The sequence below is a fragment of the Mercenaria mercenaria genome, chromosome 2, assembly GCF_021730395.1.
Source record: "Mercenaria mercenaria strain notata chromosome 2, MADL_Memer_1, whole genome shotgun sequence".
In the NCBI taxonomy this organism is placed as follows: domain Eukaryota; kingdom Metazoa; phylum Mollusca; class Bivalvia; order Venerida; family Veneridae; genus Mercenaria; species Mercenaria mercenaria.
Genome location: NC_069362.1, coordinates 58,476,689 through 58,492,587, shown reverse-complemented (window position 1 = coordinate 58,492,587; position 15,899 = coordinate 58,476,689). Strand labels below are relative to the sequence as shown.

Here is a 15,899-nt window from a genome sequence, read left to right as displayed (position 1 = left end):
ACTTACCCATTTTATTTGCCATACCATGATAGCAGCTGAAATGTTCTAGTTTTGTGCTTTTGACTACAAAATGTTGTTTTACTTTAGGTAAACAAATCTTCTGTCTTTATAATGTCTGCTACTATAATTAAAGAAACAATTACAATTGTAGAGCTCCAGTCTGGATTTCTTGATGTCCCAAGGGTTTGACTTTAACAAATGGATCCGGGATGGTATACCTTATCTCAGACCTGTAGATGAAGCCAGACTGAAAGAGCAGGTTATAAAGAAACATGAAGTTTTTGCATCACCTGCATTTATCTCCCCTAGTGGAGGCTCACAGCCAGGAGGGGTTACTAAGGGACCAGTTGATATTCCACCAGAACAAAAGGATTTTGTAGATGATATCTGGTAAGTGAGTCTACACAAGTTTGAGATTTCTTAGTGTTTGTGTGTTCAAACTGATTTTCCATTAACTGAAATGGAAGCTTACCAGTCGTGATGTTCCGATTGTCGCCAATGTTCGATTAATCATTGCCAAAGTTTCAAAGTCGGCGATATCAATTCTGACCAAAAAGAATTGATTCTAGTTGCTGATTTTGTTAAAAAATTAAAATCCCGCTTTCAGGACTTTTTCAGCTACTTCTCGCTGTTTAACTTAAATACTTTTGTTCTTTTTAGCTCACCGGTCACATAGTGACAAGGTAAGCTTTTATGATCACCCTTCGTCCGTCGTCAGTCTGTCCGTGCGTCAGCAATTTCTTGTCTGCACGATAATGGTTTCATTTATGATTTTATTTTAACCAAACTTGCACACAACTTGTATCACCATAAGATCTCGGTTCCTTTATTGAACTGGCCAGATGCCGTAATGGGTTCCAGAGTTATAGCCTCTGAAAAGCCAGAATTAGCTATTTTGACCTTTTCTGCACAATAGCAGCTTCATTTATGATTTGAATTTAATCAAACTTGCACAAAACTTGTGTCACCATAAGATCTTGGTTCCTTTCTTGAAATGGCCAGATTCCTTCATGGGTTTCAGAGTTATGAACCCTTAAAAATCCAAAATTTGGTATTTTGGCTTTTGCAGCCATATAGAGACTTCATTTGTTGTTTGATTTGATACAAACTTCCAAAATATCTTCAACAACAATAAATCTTGGATTCCATGATGAATCTGTCAGATCCAATCGTAGGTTCCAGAGTTATTTTATATCTGATTACCTCCCCTGATAGTAATCAAAATGGATTTATATCAGTAAGTACCTACAGGACTTGTTTGAAATTCCATTATTGTCATTAGTTGGACTGAGGCAATCAGGGTAGATAACTATGGACTGATTTTATGTCAGATTACCTCCCTCTATTTCAAATTAAAATGGGTATATCTCCGTAACTAATGAAGATAATTATCTGAAATTTCATTTATGTCAACAGATGGACTTGGACTTGGACAATCAGTGAAGATACGTATTGACTGAATTTATGACAATTTCAAATTTCCTCCCTTTATTTTTAGCTCACCTGTCACAAAGTGACAAGGTGAGCTTTTGTGATCGTGCGGCGTCCGTCGTCCGTGCGTGCGTCCGTGCGTGCGTCCGTAAACTTTTGCTTGTGACCACTCTAGAGGTCACATTTTTCATGGGATCTTTATGAAAATTGGTCAGAATGTTCAACTTGATGATATCTAGGTCAAGTTCGAAACTGGGTCACGTGGGGTCAAAAACTAGGTCAGTAGGTCTAAAAATAGAAAAACCTTGTGACCTCTCTAGAGGCCATATATTTCACAAGATCTTCATGAAAATTGGTCAGAATGTTCACCTTGATGATATCTAGGTCAAGTTCGAAACTGGGTTACGTGGGGTCAAAAACTAGGTCAGTAGGTCTAAAAATAGAAAAACCTTGTGACCTCTCTAGAGGCCATATTTTTCATGAGATCTTCATGAATATTGGTCAGAATGTTCACCTTGATGATATCTAGGTCAAGTTCGAAACTGGGTCACGTGGGGTCAAAAACTAGGTCAGTAGGTCTAAAAATAGAAAAACCTTGTGACCTCTCTAGAGGCCATATTTTTCATGAGATCTTCATGAATATTAGTCAGAATGTTCACCTTGATGATATCTAGGTCAAGTATGAAACTGGGTCACGTGGGGTCAAAAACTAGGTCATTAGGTCTAAAAATAGAAAAACCTTGTGACCTCTCTAGAGGCCATATTTCTCAATGGATCTTCATGAAAATTGGTCAGAATGTTCAGCTTGATGATATCTATGTCAAGTTCGAAACTGGGTCACGTGGGGATAAAAACTAGGTCAGTAGATCTAAAAATAGAAAAACCTTGTGACCTCTCTAGAGGCCATATTTTTCATGAGATCTTCATGAATATTGGTCAGAATGTTCACCTTGATGATATCTAGGTCAAGTTCGATACTGGGTCATGTGGGATCAAAAACTAGGTCAGTAGGTCTAAAAATAGAAAAACCTTGTGACCTCTCTAGAGGCCATATTTCTCAATGGATCTTCATGAAAATTGGTCAGAATGTTCACCTTGATGATATCTAGGTCAAGTTTGAAACTGGGTCACGTGCGGTCAAAAACTAGGTCAGTAGGTCTAAAAATAGAAAAACCTTGTGACCTCTCTAGAGGCCATATTTTTCAATGGATCTTCATGAAAATTGGTCAGAATGTTAACCTTGATGATATCTAGATCAAGTTCGAAACTGGGTCATGTGGGGTTAAAAACTAGGTCAGTAGATCTAAAAATAAAAAAAAAACCTTGTGCCCTCTTAGGGGCCATATTTTTATGAGATCTTCATGAATATTGGTAAAAGGGTTCATTTTGATGAATTAGGTCAGGTTTGAAATGGGTCAGTGGGGTAAAAAAATGGTCAGTAGGTCTAAAAATAGAAAAACCTTTGACCTCTCAAGGGCTTTTATTTCTTATGGATCTTTGAAAATTGGTCGAAGTTCACTTGATGATTAAAAGTAAAGTTCAAAAGGGTCACGTGCATTCCAAAACTAGGTCATTAGGTAAATAATAGAGAACCTTTTGCTGTCTAAGGTCATTTTGTCAGGGGGTTGCATGAAATTTGTCAGTATGTTAAAACTTGATGATATCTGGGGTAAAAGTTCAAAACTGGGTCACGTGCGATCAAAAAACGGTCAGTAGGAAAATTAGAAAAACCTTGTGCCCACTTAGAGGCCATATTTTTCATGAGTCTGTTATGAAAGTTGGTTGAATGTTCATCTTGATAATATCTGGTAAGTCAAAAGGGGTAAAACTGGGTCAAAAATAGGTCGTAGGTCAGATAATAGAAAACCCTTTTGGGACTCTCTAGAGGTCATTTTTTTTAGGGTCTGCATGAAAATTGGTCAAAATTTTCATCTTGATGAATTAGGTCAAGTTCAAAATGGGTCAGTTGCCCAAAAATAGGTCGTAGGTAAAATAATAAAAAAATTGTGACCTAGTAGGGCCCCATTTTTTCAGGGGCGCTGAAAATTGGTCAAAATGTTACTTGATATTTTTAGGCAAGTTCGAAACTGGGTCACGTGCGGTAAAAATAGGTCGTAAGTCAGATAAAGAAAACTTGTGACCTCTATGGGCCATATTTTTTGGGGGAATCTGATAAATTGGTCAGAGTTATCTAGATAAATTAGGTCAATTTAAAATGGGTACATGCTGTCAGTGTTAAAATAATAGAAAAACCTTTGGGCCCCCTTAGGGCATATTTTTCAGGATCTGTATAAAAGTTAGTCTGAATGTTCATCTTGATGATATCTAGTTTGAAACGGGTCAACTGTGGTAAAAAACTGGTCAGTGGGCTTTAAATAGAAAAACCCCTTTGACTCTTAGAGGCCATATTTTTCAATGTATCTTCAATAATATTTTTATTATTTTTTATTTAAATTTATGTCTTTATCTTTTCAGGATTCTTCTTTGGGGGGCGCATTTCCCCAATCTGTGTTGGGAAGAGAAATTTTAGATTGAATTTCTGCATTGGGCAGAAAAAATTCTTAAAAATGCTTTTAAAATTTCTGCAAAGACAAATTGTACCCTTTCCCTAAAATTTTTGATTGAAAATTTTTTAAATTAAAGATGCTTTATTATCATAATCGCAGGTTTACCCGTACCGGGTGGGGGCCCTTTGGGAAAAAAAAAGGGGACTGTTTTGAGCGCCCTGTGGGTTTTACTTTTCTTTTGCAAAATTCGTCGTTTGAATTTTTTTTAGCAGTTTGTCTAGTTTTTAAAAATTTTGGTTTTCAATATAGATTATAATCCTTGCACAAAAATCTATAAAAACAAAAATTTTCTGTTTAAAATTACCAATGAAAAAAGGCCTCCCAGTGAAAATACTTCGGTTGTCATGGTTTTCATTATTGTTTGTTTTATTTTTTGGATATTATAAATTTTTGAAAGTTGTCTCGATACAAATACCTTTTTTGAGAGTATAGATAAAATTTTTTCTGGGATGGTAAAAGAGTTCGTGAAATTAGCTTTTTAAATGGACTTTTGTTTTGTATTTCTAGTTTTGTCATTTTGAACATGTCATCAATTTATTTTGACTAACAAATTCTTTTTTTTTCTTTTATCAACCTGAGCCTTCTGAATTTAAAAAAAAACACTTTTTGGACAATTTATTACATTTTTTTATTGTGTTAAGACTTTGTGACTAGCTGATATGCAAAATTTTGTTTTGTGAATTGTTTTTTTTGTAAATTTGTGTTAATAAAACTGATAGTGACAGAGGAGTTTAATAGTGATTTACTGTGGAAGGAGGTGATCTGTTGAGGACTTGAGGTTTGTTTTTTGATTGACAGAGCAGAAGATAGGGGCTTTCAGGGGTGAGGAAATAAGTTTGAATGAGCATAAATTTTTTTCCCTTTCCCATGTTCGCAATTTCTGTATATGTTTAATTCGGTCGTACTTAGATGAAAATAGAGAAAAAAGAAAAGCAGTTGTTGTTGTTTTTTAAACTTTTAAAGTGTGTACTTTCGAAGTTTTGTAGTTGGTTTGCTTTAGACGCACAGTATAACCCCTCAAATCAAGTCAATGAACCCAAGTTTTAAGAATCATGCATGTGATAAATTATGTCAGCCTTTCTGTGGGGGTTTGGTTTTAGCTTATTGTCTGTGGGTTCCAACTTTCTGCTACTAGAGCCCAAGCTTATAATTTAAAAAATGGTTTTTTTAAAGTTAAAATATTTCTCTGTCTGCTAAAAAACATCATTACATGAAAGTTTATTTTATTGTTGGTAGAGGGAAGTTGCATCATGTATAACTTTAGCATAGATAATTGTTTTAACTAAAAAAAAGTTATCTTTCATATTTATATTACCTGGATGAAAAATTTTAACAAAGCCCTGTAGCCAACCCCGGAGGCTAAAACTGCTCAAATGAGAGGAAAAGAGAAGCAGATAGAAGGTTTGACATCGTGATAGGTACTGAACCCGATGTCTTTGTCCATTTAGTGCATACAGTTTTTATATTAGCTTTTTTTTTTATTATTAGATTCAAAAGTTTTTTGAAAACTGATTTTAAATTTTATGATTGTTTCCCCCGTATATCAAAAGATAATTTCCCCTATGCAAACACATATTGAAGCAAATTTTAAAAGGGAAAAATAGGGGGAGTTTTTCTTTGAAGCCTTTTTAAAAAATTTATTGTGCCCGGGTTTTTATGTTTTTTCTTTTTTAAAGATTTTGAGTGACGGGAAAAGTTTTTCTGAAAATGCGCCTTTTTGTTTTTTTTTCAGGTCTTGATTAAGTTAAATGGTTGTGAGAAGTTGGTGTCAACCCAGAGGCAGTACGCCAGATGAGGGTGGGCATGACCTACAGGTCCACTGGGGCCGGCCTATGTCGCTTCTGCGTCGGGCCGTCTGGTATGGTACAGATGGACTTTTTTGTCTGTTTTGGAAAGGCACGAAAAGCAGGGGGGGTAAATGCCCCCCTCTCTGACCCTCTGGGCCATCTGGCTTATGATTTGCCTTATGATTTCCCTTGGATATGCAATGTACCTTGATGTTTTGCCAAGTGTTGCAAATGTTTCTAGTGGCTTCCCAAAGTGAAACCACAAAAAAAAACTGAAAAAAACTTTCCATTTCCATACATAGTGTTATCTGAAATAAAAATTCTCTGTTTTGACTGGTTGTGAACTTCCATCGTGGCTGTCCCAGTCTAAAGACCAGCGGGTTCTGATATATTACCTAGGCTCATTTCTAAAGGTGAAAGTTTTTTCAGGTGAGCAGGGGGCAGGCAGTGCACTTTAAAGCTAGTTTTCCCTTGTTTCAGCTAATTATTCAAGGTTAAATAGCAAAAAAGATTGGATAATGTTCTTTTGTGGGGATTCATTATAAAAGGGAAACTGTACAGAGCTCCAAAGAAAAAAAAGTTTTAAAAATTTCCTGTTAAATTTTGATGAACTATGTCAATATTAATATCATGATAAACAGATTTCTGAAACCCAAGTTGGGTTATCTCTGGTGTTTGCACACAGCATTTTGCTCAAGGTTTCCCTTCTCTTTTCAGCCCTTGGATACTGTTTTCCCAAGTCCTTTTTATTGCTCCTTTGAGGGGGATAATTTTTGTTTGAGTGTTTAAGGGGGGAAGACAATATTTCTTTTTTGTTAAATTCCATGGTGCCCCGATTGTCCTCAGAAAATGGAAATCAAACTCATTTCTTTCCATAGTACAAGACTTTTTAAATACTGTATCCCTTGTATGACATTTGTTGATTAATAAAGCGAATTTGATTTATTGCCAGTGCGTTTTCCAATGTTTTTTGTGAACAGCAATGAGTTTGTGAACAAAAAGGGGAATTGGTAAATTTTGTTACTCCCACTCGGGTTTAAATATGGGAAACTGTGACAAAATAAAGGAAAAAAAAGTCTCTTAGTCATCATAGTATGCTTGTAAAAAAAGAAACAGCCCCCAAAACATGAATGGTTTTTGAAAACTCAAGGAAATACTTCAAAGAAAAAATGCAAAGAAACTAAATTAAAGAAAACAAAAAACAAAAGATCCCTTCAAGGACAGTTTATGAGAACTTACATGCAGGAGAAAAGACAATGTGGGAAATTCAATAAAAGGGATAAAAAATATTCCTGAAATCAAAGCACAATGCCAGACTTTGAAAAAATATCAGAAGAAAGATAGACGGCACGCTTCAGTAAATGAGCAATGCCAGCAGTTAAAGAATATCAGAAGAAAGATAGACGCGCAGTTTCGTAAATGAGCAATGCCAGACGTCTGAAGAAATATCAAAAGAAAGATAGACGGCCGTTCAGTAAAAGCGTAATGCCAGAAGTTGAAGAATATCGAAGAAAGTAGACAGGCACGTTTCAGTAAATGAGCATGCCGCAGTCTAAAGGAATATCAAAAGAAAGATAGAAGCGCCGCTTCTGTCAAAGCGCAATGCCAGAAGTCTGAAAATATCAAAAAAAAAGATGGGACAGCCAGGGGCTTCAGTAAATGGCAATCCAAAAGTCTGAAGAATATCAGAAAAAAAGTAGACAGCGTGTTCAGTAAAAAGCCCCCTGGCATCTGAAGGTTCAGAGAAAAAGAGAAAGAAAATGAGAAGATGTCGAAAAAAAAGGGGAAAATGTAGAAAAAATTTAAGGTTTGGGAAGAAAACAAAGAAGAGAAAAACGAACAAGTAAGCATTAAACAAAGAGAACTTGAAATCAAACAAGTCAAAGAAAATTTGGTTCAAATCCTTATAATTTAGAAAAGAAAAAAATTTGCAAAAAAAACAATGGAGATTAGATGAAGGAGTAAAATGCTAAAAAAGGTTAGGATAGGAAAAGGAAGTTTAAAGGAAAGATCCTTTTTTTCAAAGTAAATTTCTTGCAAAAAAAGAGAAGACGAGTGGACAAGATATTGACATTGTATTGATTGCTTTCAAGAAAGAATATCGTTGGCCGCTATTATATGATTGCTGTCATCAAACCTGGAAAAAACACGTGTGAGAGAAAAATATTGTTGAAACGAGAAGAAAAATTTATAACAGGGGGGGTATCAGTTGAAAATAAAAGAATGGGTTTGTAGAAGTGTAAATCTAGATAAACAGGGGTAAAGTCCCGAAATTGTCTTTTTTTAAAGGGGTGAAGTGGCTGTAACCCAAAAGGAGTTGGAACTTTTCCCATTAAAAGAGCGTTTAAATTGATTAGCATCCATTTATGAATTAAGAGAACTCCCAGAGGTCGCAGTTGTCAATTAAAAGGAAAATGTTGAAATTTACCAGTTGTATTAAACCCCTGTGTAAATGCATTCCCAAGACTTTTGATGAAAATGTTAAAAAGGGTGCCAGAAAAATTTGAAAAAAAAAAATGTTTTCAAGCATGTGCTTTTCTGAAAATGTTAGACCCAAAAAGTACTTGTTCCCTTAATTGGTTAATGAAAAACGTGAATTTATAAAATGTAAGTAGAAACGGGCCCATTGGTTTGAAAGTGTAACAGAAAAAACAGTATAGTTTTAAAATAAATTTTTGGGTCTAAAGGGGAAAATTTTTAAAAGGATACCAGTTATGAACTTTTGATCTTGTATGGCGATTTTTGGGAGGAGTATATTATGCCAAGATTACAGCACTTTATTGGTCTTTTTTAAACATTAATAAAGCAGCTCAATTTTGACTTGGGATTTTGAAAATGTTTTGTTTAAAAATTTTCATGACCACTTTACATGTGAAAAAAAATCAAGACATCAAATTTAGACAGTAAGAAAATATGAAGGCTGTTGATTAGAGCAGAAGAAGTCGCACGGAAAAAAAGTTGGAAATATTGACACTTTCTAGATATCCCATTGGTGAAAACCGAATTTACATTGCACCGGGGGAAAGGGGTCAAGGGACCACTTGCTTTTAAAGTTACGATTCAGAAAATTTTTTTCCCTAGCTTTTTTGCGGTAAAGGCGTCTGAAAAAGAAAGCAAAAATTGTGCAGTAAATTATGTGACTTTGAAAAATGGGGTTGGAACCCAAAGCAGAAGGGGCTTTTGGGTGTCCCAAATATTTTTTTTAAAAACTAAAAAAGTACAAATGAAGCAAAATGAAAAAGCCAATCTTGCTGTTAAAAGGTCGAAGGTACAAGTAAGTGACTGCACCCAAAGTAATGAATCCGGTACATTGTATATTGTCAGAAAGATGAAGGTTCTATTTATTTAAAAAAATTCGAAACTCACCCTTCTTATTTGGAGTCTCAAAGAAAGATTTTTATGCAATGCTAGACAGTTAGGTATGCCAAAATGGTTCAGTCATTGTTTTGCGACACTAGAGGACTTCTTTTGAAAAAGTTAGCTATTTAAATGTAAGGTCAACTTTTGATGAGCAAATTTTAGGACTTTCAGGGGGAAAAAAAGATTAAAATTATTCAGCGATCCAGTCACTTGCCTAGATATTTTTCCCCGAGTACAAGAGTTTATTTAATACAGTTTTAAGAGTGACAAAAAAACTTGGAGAAAAAGCGTTATTTTTAAGAGTTTAATTTCAGCGCGTGGGTTCCCACATTCACTATTGTTGGGTAAAGAATGCACCAAAAAAGGTGGATTTTTATTATGCTTGACCCCATAGTGGATCAGATTTTAGTGTTTTTTGTCGTAATCAGTGTTGGTTCACTTTTAGAAATTCAACCACAAACATTCTAGAACTTGTAGAAAAAAAAGAAGACAGACTTTGTCGCTTTGGTTATCATACCCCCAATCCAAATTTTTAGATTTTGGAACCCCTTTAAATTGACGAGACAAGTACCCTAAATTAATCGCGTTACAGAAAAAAATGAATGATGAAAAAGATGGAATACAGTATGTTATGAGAATTTTTTTTTAAATGTTGTGCTGGTGGGAAGATTTCTCAAAAGATCAGAAGTTAAATTTAATTCACCAAAAGTATTTTTGAAAGTCATCCCAAAGGGAAAAAGTGTGAAAATTTTTTAAAAAACAGGGTTGAAAGGTTGGAGGGCAAAAGTAGCATCAGTTTGTGCTAGTCTTATGCTGTGCAATGTTAAAAGTGTTTATATTGTAAAATCTCAAAGAGGATGAGTAACTTGTTACATGCAGCTGCCAAAGAGGAGAAATGGGAACTTGGATATTAAAAAAAAGTAAGACATATTGGGAAAAGTGTTTTCAATGCGTTGAAGTAAGTGCTCAAAAGGGAGTTTATTTTTGGGCCTTCAAATGCCCTTTACCCAAAAATACAAGAGTGTCGTGTTTATTAATAATCCCCCTCCAAATGAAAGGGTCCGTTATTGAAACCGCCTCTGTACTTTAAAATATTTTCCAGCTGAAAAACAGACATAATTTTACAATGTTATTAAAAAATCTCAAAGGCCAAAAGATGCAGCTTATTTTTTACGGATTATGGTCATGTTTTAAAGTGTTTATCCCGAGGAAAACGAGACTCTGAGAAAGAAATGTGTGAAAATAATATGGAAGTACAGATGATGAGGACTTAGAGGAAAATTTAAACAGTTATAACTTTAAAAGTGGAATCAAAAAACAGCGTCGTCAAAACCAAAAGTAATTAGATATGTAAGATTCGTCGCAAAAAAAGTGAAGAAAACCATTAAGAGAAAAACTTTATTATTTATCCATGGAGAATGATTAATGATTGGCCAGCAAAATTTCGACATTTTCAAAGAAATAGGTTATTTAAAAAAAACCGTTTCCGAAATGTTTATTATGAACATCTGCGAAGAATTGAAATTGTAAAATTTGGAAGCGAGTATGATGCATTTTATGAATAGTCCCCGGAACTGCAAGTGAAGCTGAAATGTGAAGAAAAAAACAGTGAGCGAAAAAATTTTTAATTTCATCCTGATAGAGGTGAGCACCGGGAATTGAATTGGCATTGAAATTGGAGTTCTGTCAGGCTCCCCGATTTTCAAATGAAAATTTTCTTTTTGATGAAGACTTAGATTTTATTGCAATCATTAAACATAAAACAGAAACAATTTAAATCTGTTATACATTGGGTGAAAAACCCAAAAATGACCCTTTTTATACTTTTTTTCAGGGGTGCAGGTGTTGGCAAAAATGTAGTTTTTAAAGCATTTATCAGACCCTTTTATAGAATACTTAATCTGAAAAAAAGGCGGAATCCCGTGACTTTTGAGTTCTTTTATGTGCTAAACTGGAAAAGTGCATTTAACATCAAAGGTTCAACCTTTATTGCCTTAAACAAAAATACAACGAAAAACAAAAAATTTAAAATGTGATGCTTTGAAACTTTTAGATCTAAGTAAAAAACCTGTATTGTGATCATTGATGAATATCAAAGGTAAGCAATGGAATGCAATTTTTAAAGAGATGCAAGAATTGAAAGAAAAAGAATACCATTTGGAGGTGTAAGTGAATTGTTGTGGGAGATTGTTTCAGTTTAAACCTGGAGGGTGATTGGTTTTTTAATGATTTAAAATTGGTGATGCGAAGCTTCCATAAACCTGTGGAAAGAACACTTTTATTTTATGAATTGAAGAAATTATGAGCAAAGGTGTTTTTAAATTTGCAGAACTTTTAAAACAGATTGAAGCAAATTTTTTGCAGATGATGCAAAGTGTTCTAAACAGTGTGAAATAAACACAGATGCACAAAATTACCAGAAGGATGCCCCATCTGTTTGCAGAAAAATTTTAAAATGCATATATTCAAGAAAAAAATTATTTATGTTTAAACAGCAGAAAGTTTTTAAAAACCCTTCTGTTTTTGTGTTTTCCAAAACTTTCAAAAGAAAAACAGAAAAAAAGTACAGAAATTGCCAAAGATCCCAAACAAAAAGAAAATTTCTTGTCAGTTACTAGTTGTAGTTGGAATGATTTATGATTAAAAAGTTAATGTAGCACTGAAGGGTTAGTAAGGAGTTTTGTATTGTAAAACTCTAGATAAAGAAGAGGGACAAAAACGACCCAGTGCAAAGGGGGGAGTTTTATGAGGGAAAAGCTGGAAAAGAAAAAAGGGTAAAATATGAAACGGGATTTTTTCATTCAGAAATAGCATAATTGGACACGATTTTGACATTTAAAGGGTTTTTCATCAACAAAAAAAACATTTGGAAAAGGGTTCTACCCCTTTGCAAAACCCTTGTGGGGTTTGTTTATAGAACACAAGGTATACTTTAGAAAGTGCTGTAATGACCTGTCTCAGCGGAAACACGGAAAAATTCCACCACTACATTATGTTGCATTGAGTGGTTTAAAAGTTAGATAAATACAAATTCAAATTTCAATGAGCAAGCTTTTCAAATTTTCGAAAATAAAGATGAAATGGATAGGGTTTCAAATATGCTAGATGGGGTTGTGAAAATTCCTTTAGAATCGTGGATTTAAATTAAAAGTAGCTTTCAATAATTGAGGTCTCTACATAAACATTTTAAGGATGTCAAATTGTATCTCTATGTCATCACATATATTTGGCTTTTTGAAAGGTTGTGCTTTTGGTCTGATGTGAGTTGGTATAGATGGCTTTGCCCGATACGAAAGATCATCGCACAATCACCAATACAGACCCTTTACTTTTGGGAAAAGCTGTATTGTCGAAAAGAAAGAATATATTTTTTTCCTTTAAATTGGAAATTGTGAAATTCACAATTTTGAGATTGTGCAGGGTAATAAGAATGCAGATTGTTGTGTTATAAAATCTCCCAAATAGTCTGACAGTTGTTTGCAATTTTGAGGATGAACTTTTACAAAGGTAAGTGGTCAACCTATGGTTATTTTTGGGGATTTTAATATTTATGTAGCGGTTAAAAATTTGCCCGTTCTAGAGTATTATAAAAACGCTGGTGTTGGAAAAATTTTAAATGAATCAACAATGACTATTTGACAAATTTAGATTTATTTTTTAAACCTAGAAGCTACAGTTGGGGGCAGTGGAAACCCATTGGTCAGACCTAAAAAAATTTATTTGTATAAGAAATAATAAAAAAGTAAAATTTTTTTTCATTTGGCACCTTAATGTGTTTTTTGAAAATAACCCGTTGGTGTCTTACAGTGCAATTATAAAATATGAAATTGGTACGTAGGTGCTTTTTCTTTTTTTGGGTGGGCCCATAAAAAAATAAAAAGGGAAGTTTTCCCCTATTTGAAATAGTTAATAGTCACAATCTTTAAGAATGGTGGGCTTTTCAAATTTAATTTTTAATCAGTCTGTCAAAATTGTGTCTCTTGTTGTCATCCGTCTGTCGTTGTCCGTAGACACAATCTTGGCACACCATCTCCCTCATCCCCCCTTTACACAATTAAAGAAACTTCCAAAAAGTGATCAAAAACAACAGAGTTGGCATGGGGCTGTTGGTTTTTTCAGAATTTTTTTTTGCAGATTATGGGGGTTTGTTTTTTGTTATTACTATATAAAGACACAATTTGTGCACACCCTCTTCCCCATCCCCCTTTCCAATTTTAAAGAAAATTCACCAAGTGATCGAACAAAGTATTGTGCTGGGGCTATTAGGTTCTTTTAACGACAAAAAAAATTTAGAGCTATGGGGGCTTTGTTCTTGTTAATTTATAAGTACTACAGTTGCATATGCAATTTGTGCGCGCCCATCTTCCAACCTTGACCCCAAATTTTAAAGAAATTTCAAAAGTGATCGTACCAACCTAGTTGTGTGGTGCATGTTTCGTTCTTTTAGATGAATATTCGCATTTTTATGGGACTTTGTTTTTTGTTACTTTTCTGTTTTCATACAGTCTATATACTACAGTCCCCCTAATTATGTGATCTTGGTCTCAAATTGCAAAGTACTGTGTCGGCATGCGGGGGGGACATTCATCACTTTGTGTGCTCTAGTTTCTTTAATTTTAAACATCAGTGGAAAATTGCCCTTTTACAAAAACAATTTTTTAAAGATTGGGGAAGTTTTAAATTTGGAAAATTTATTTTTATAGTTTAAGTTATTTTTTGCAGAAAAAAGCTTGATGTTCATTATGTTTTACATTTTTTCAACTTGGTAGAATGTGGTATGAAAAAATATTTGGTTGTTTGCTTTCTTGTTTCAAAGGTTAACCCGTTTTTGCTATCTCAAATAGACCGTTTTTTGAACATTGTTCAAATGCGTGTGTTTGAAAGGTATTTGATTTTATTGTATGAGAAAAATTGTATTTGTGTTTACAAAAACTTTTAAGTTACGTTGTCTCTCGTATTTGGTTATGTCACCCCTACGTAATAAGACAAATATTAATGCTTTTAGAATGAAAAAAATTGAATAGTGTCTTTAAATTGTATCATAAGTAAATATTTTAAAATTTAAAGGATTGTTTTAAAAAAATTTTTAGTAATTTTTGTATTATTATGTGCTTGGCCTGTGTTACATTCACACACATTTAGCCTTTCATGTAAAGTTTTTAAGTTGTTTGTTCATTTCTTGTGTTAATATTGTTTCTGTTTGTACTGTTTTTTTTTTGTGTTTTTTTTAAAAAATTGTATTGATTTGGCATTTAACATCACAACACAATGTTTTTGCCAGTCAAAAGTTAAATAATGCTAAATTACTAATAAGTTTTGATAATGTGGCAGTTGAGTCCAATAAGCCCCGCGGTTTTTCAAAGAAATCCCTACAGATTTATTTAAAGCAATCGTTTGGATTTACCTGTATTGGGAAAAAAAAAGGGGATTGTATTTAGGTAGCAGAACTTATCAAGTTTATTAGACCATATTTTACCTTACTTTAACTTTGGCCCCAAAGTATTAAAAAAACAACAATTCAGTAAGTATGCAAAAAAATAAAGGTTCAAAAATGAAAAAACATTTTTAGCTCGACATTGAAAAAATGTCTAGTATTCTATTCCCCCGGGGTCGGCGTCGGGGCTCGGCGTCACACCCTTGGGTTAAATTTTTGCATGCAAGTCATACACCATCAAAAAAAGGGGTTAAGTTTGAAACTTTTTTTTTCTTTTTTTAGGTCAATTACCCCCTCTTGGGGCAAAATCCCATAACTCTAACAGTATTTGAGCAAAATTTGCCCCCTTTGGGGTTAGAAAAAATTTTGGTTAAGTTTTACATGCATGTTCTATCTCAAAACTAATGCAGTATTGTTTTTAAATTCACATGTGTCTTCGGGGTTATAAAACTTTTTAGCAGCAAGCCCTAAAATTGACCCTTTATTTTGGCCAAATTATGCCCCCCTTTTTGGTTAGAAAATTTGGTTTAAAGTTTTGCGTGCAAGTACATACAGCTATTTTTAAAAAGGGAATAATTTTTAAAAAATTTTTTTTTTCTTTTTCTAGACAATTACCAAACCCATGGGTCAAGTCCCTAACTTGACATGTATTTTGGGAAAATTATGCCCCTTTTAGACTTAGAAAATTTTGGTTAAAGTTTTACATGCAAGTTACTATCTCCAAAACTAATGCAGATATTGATTTGAAACTTCACATGTGTCTTTGTGGTTATAAAACTAGTTGATAGCAGCAAGTCCCATAACTCTGACCTTCATTTTGGCCAAATTATGCCCCCTTTTGGACATAGCAAATTCTGGTTAAAGTTTTGCGTGCAAGTACATACAGCTATTACTAAAAGGCATATAAATTTGAAACTTTTTTTTTCTTTTTCTAGATCAATTACCAACCTCACTGGGTCAAATCCCATAACTCTGGCATGTATTTTGGGCAAATTATGCCCCCTTTTGGACTTTGAAAATTCTGGTTAAAGTTTTACATGCGAGTTTCTATCTCCAAAACTAATGCAGATATTGAATTAAAACTTCACATGTGCCTTCGGGGTTATAAAACTAGTTGATAGCAGCAAGTCCCATAACTGATATGCATTTTGGTCAAATTATGCCCCCTTTTGAACTTAAAACTCTTTTAATATTTAACCTTTTTGGGTAATATTTTCCTGCTTCTGGGACAATATTTCGAATAGTCGAGCTTGGCTGTCTTACGGACAGCTCTTGTTATTGTGTTGAATAATTATGGACAATATAACATGCATAGAAAAA

The 15,899-nt window shown here is 33.9% G+C and overlaps 1 protein-coding gene across 3 annotated transcripts in view; it reads left to right on the top strand.

The window, feature by feature from the left end:
* The window catches only part of LOC123564037 (poly(A)-specific ribonuclease PARN-like), a 93,563-nt gene that overhangs the window by 14,478 nt on the left and 63,186 nt on the right, over positions 1-15,899 (top strand). For all 3 annotated transcript variants that reach the window (XM_053536687.1, XM_053536689.1, XM_053536688.1), the window contains exon 5: positions 152-390. In XM_053536687.1, coding sequence (XP_053392662.1) covers positions 152-390 — 239 coding nt within the window. The remainder of the gene's footprint in view (positions 1-151; positions 391-15,899) is intronic.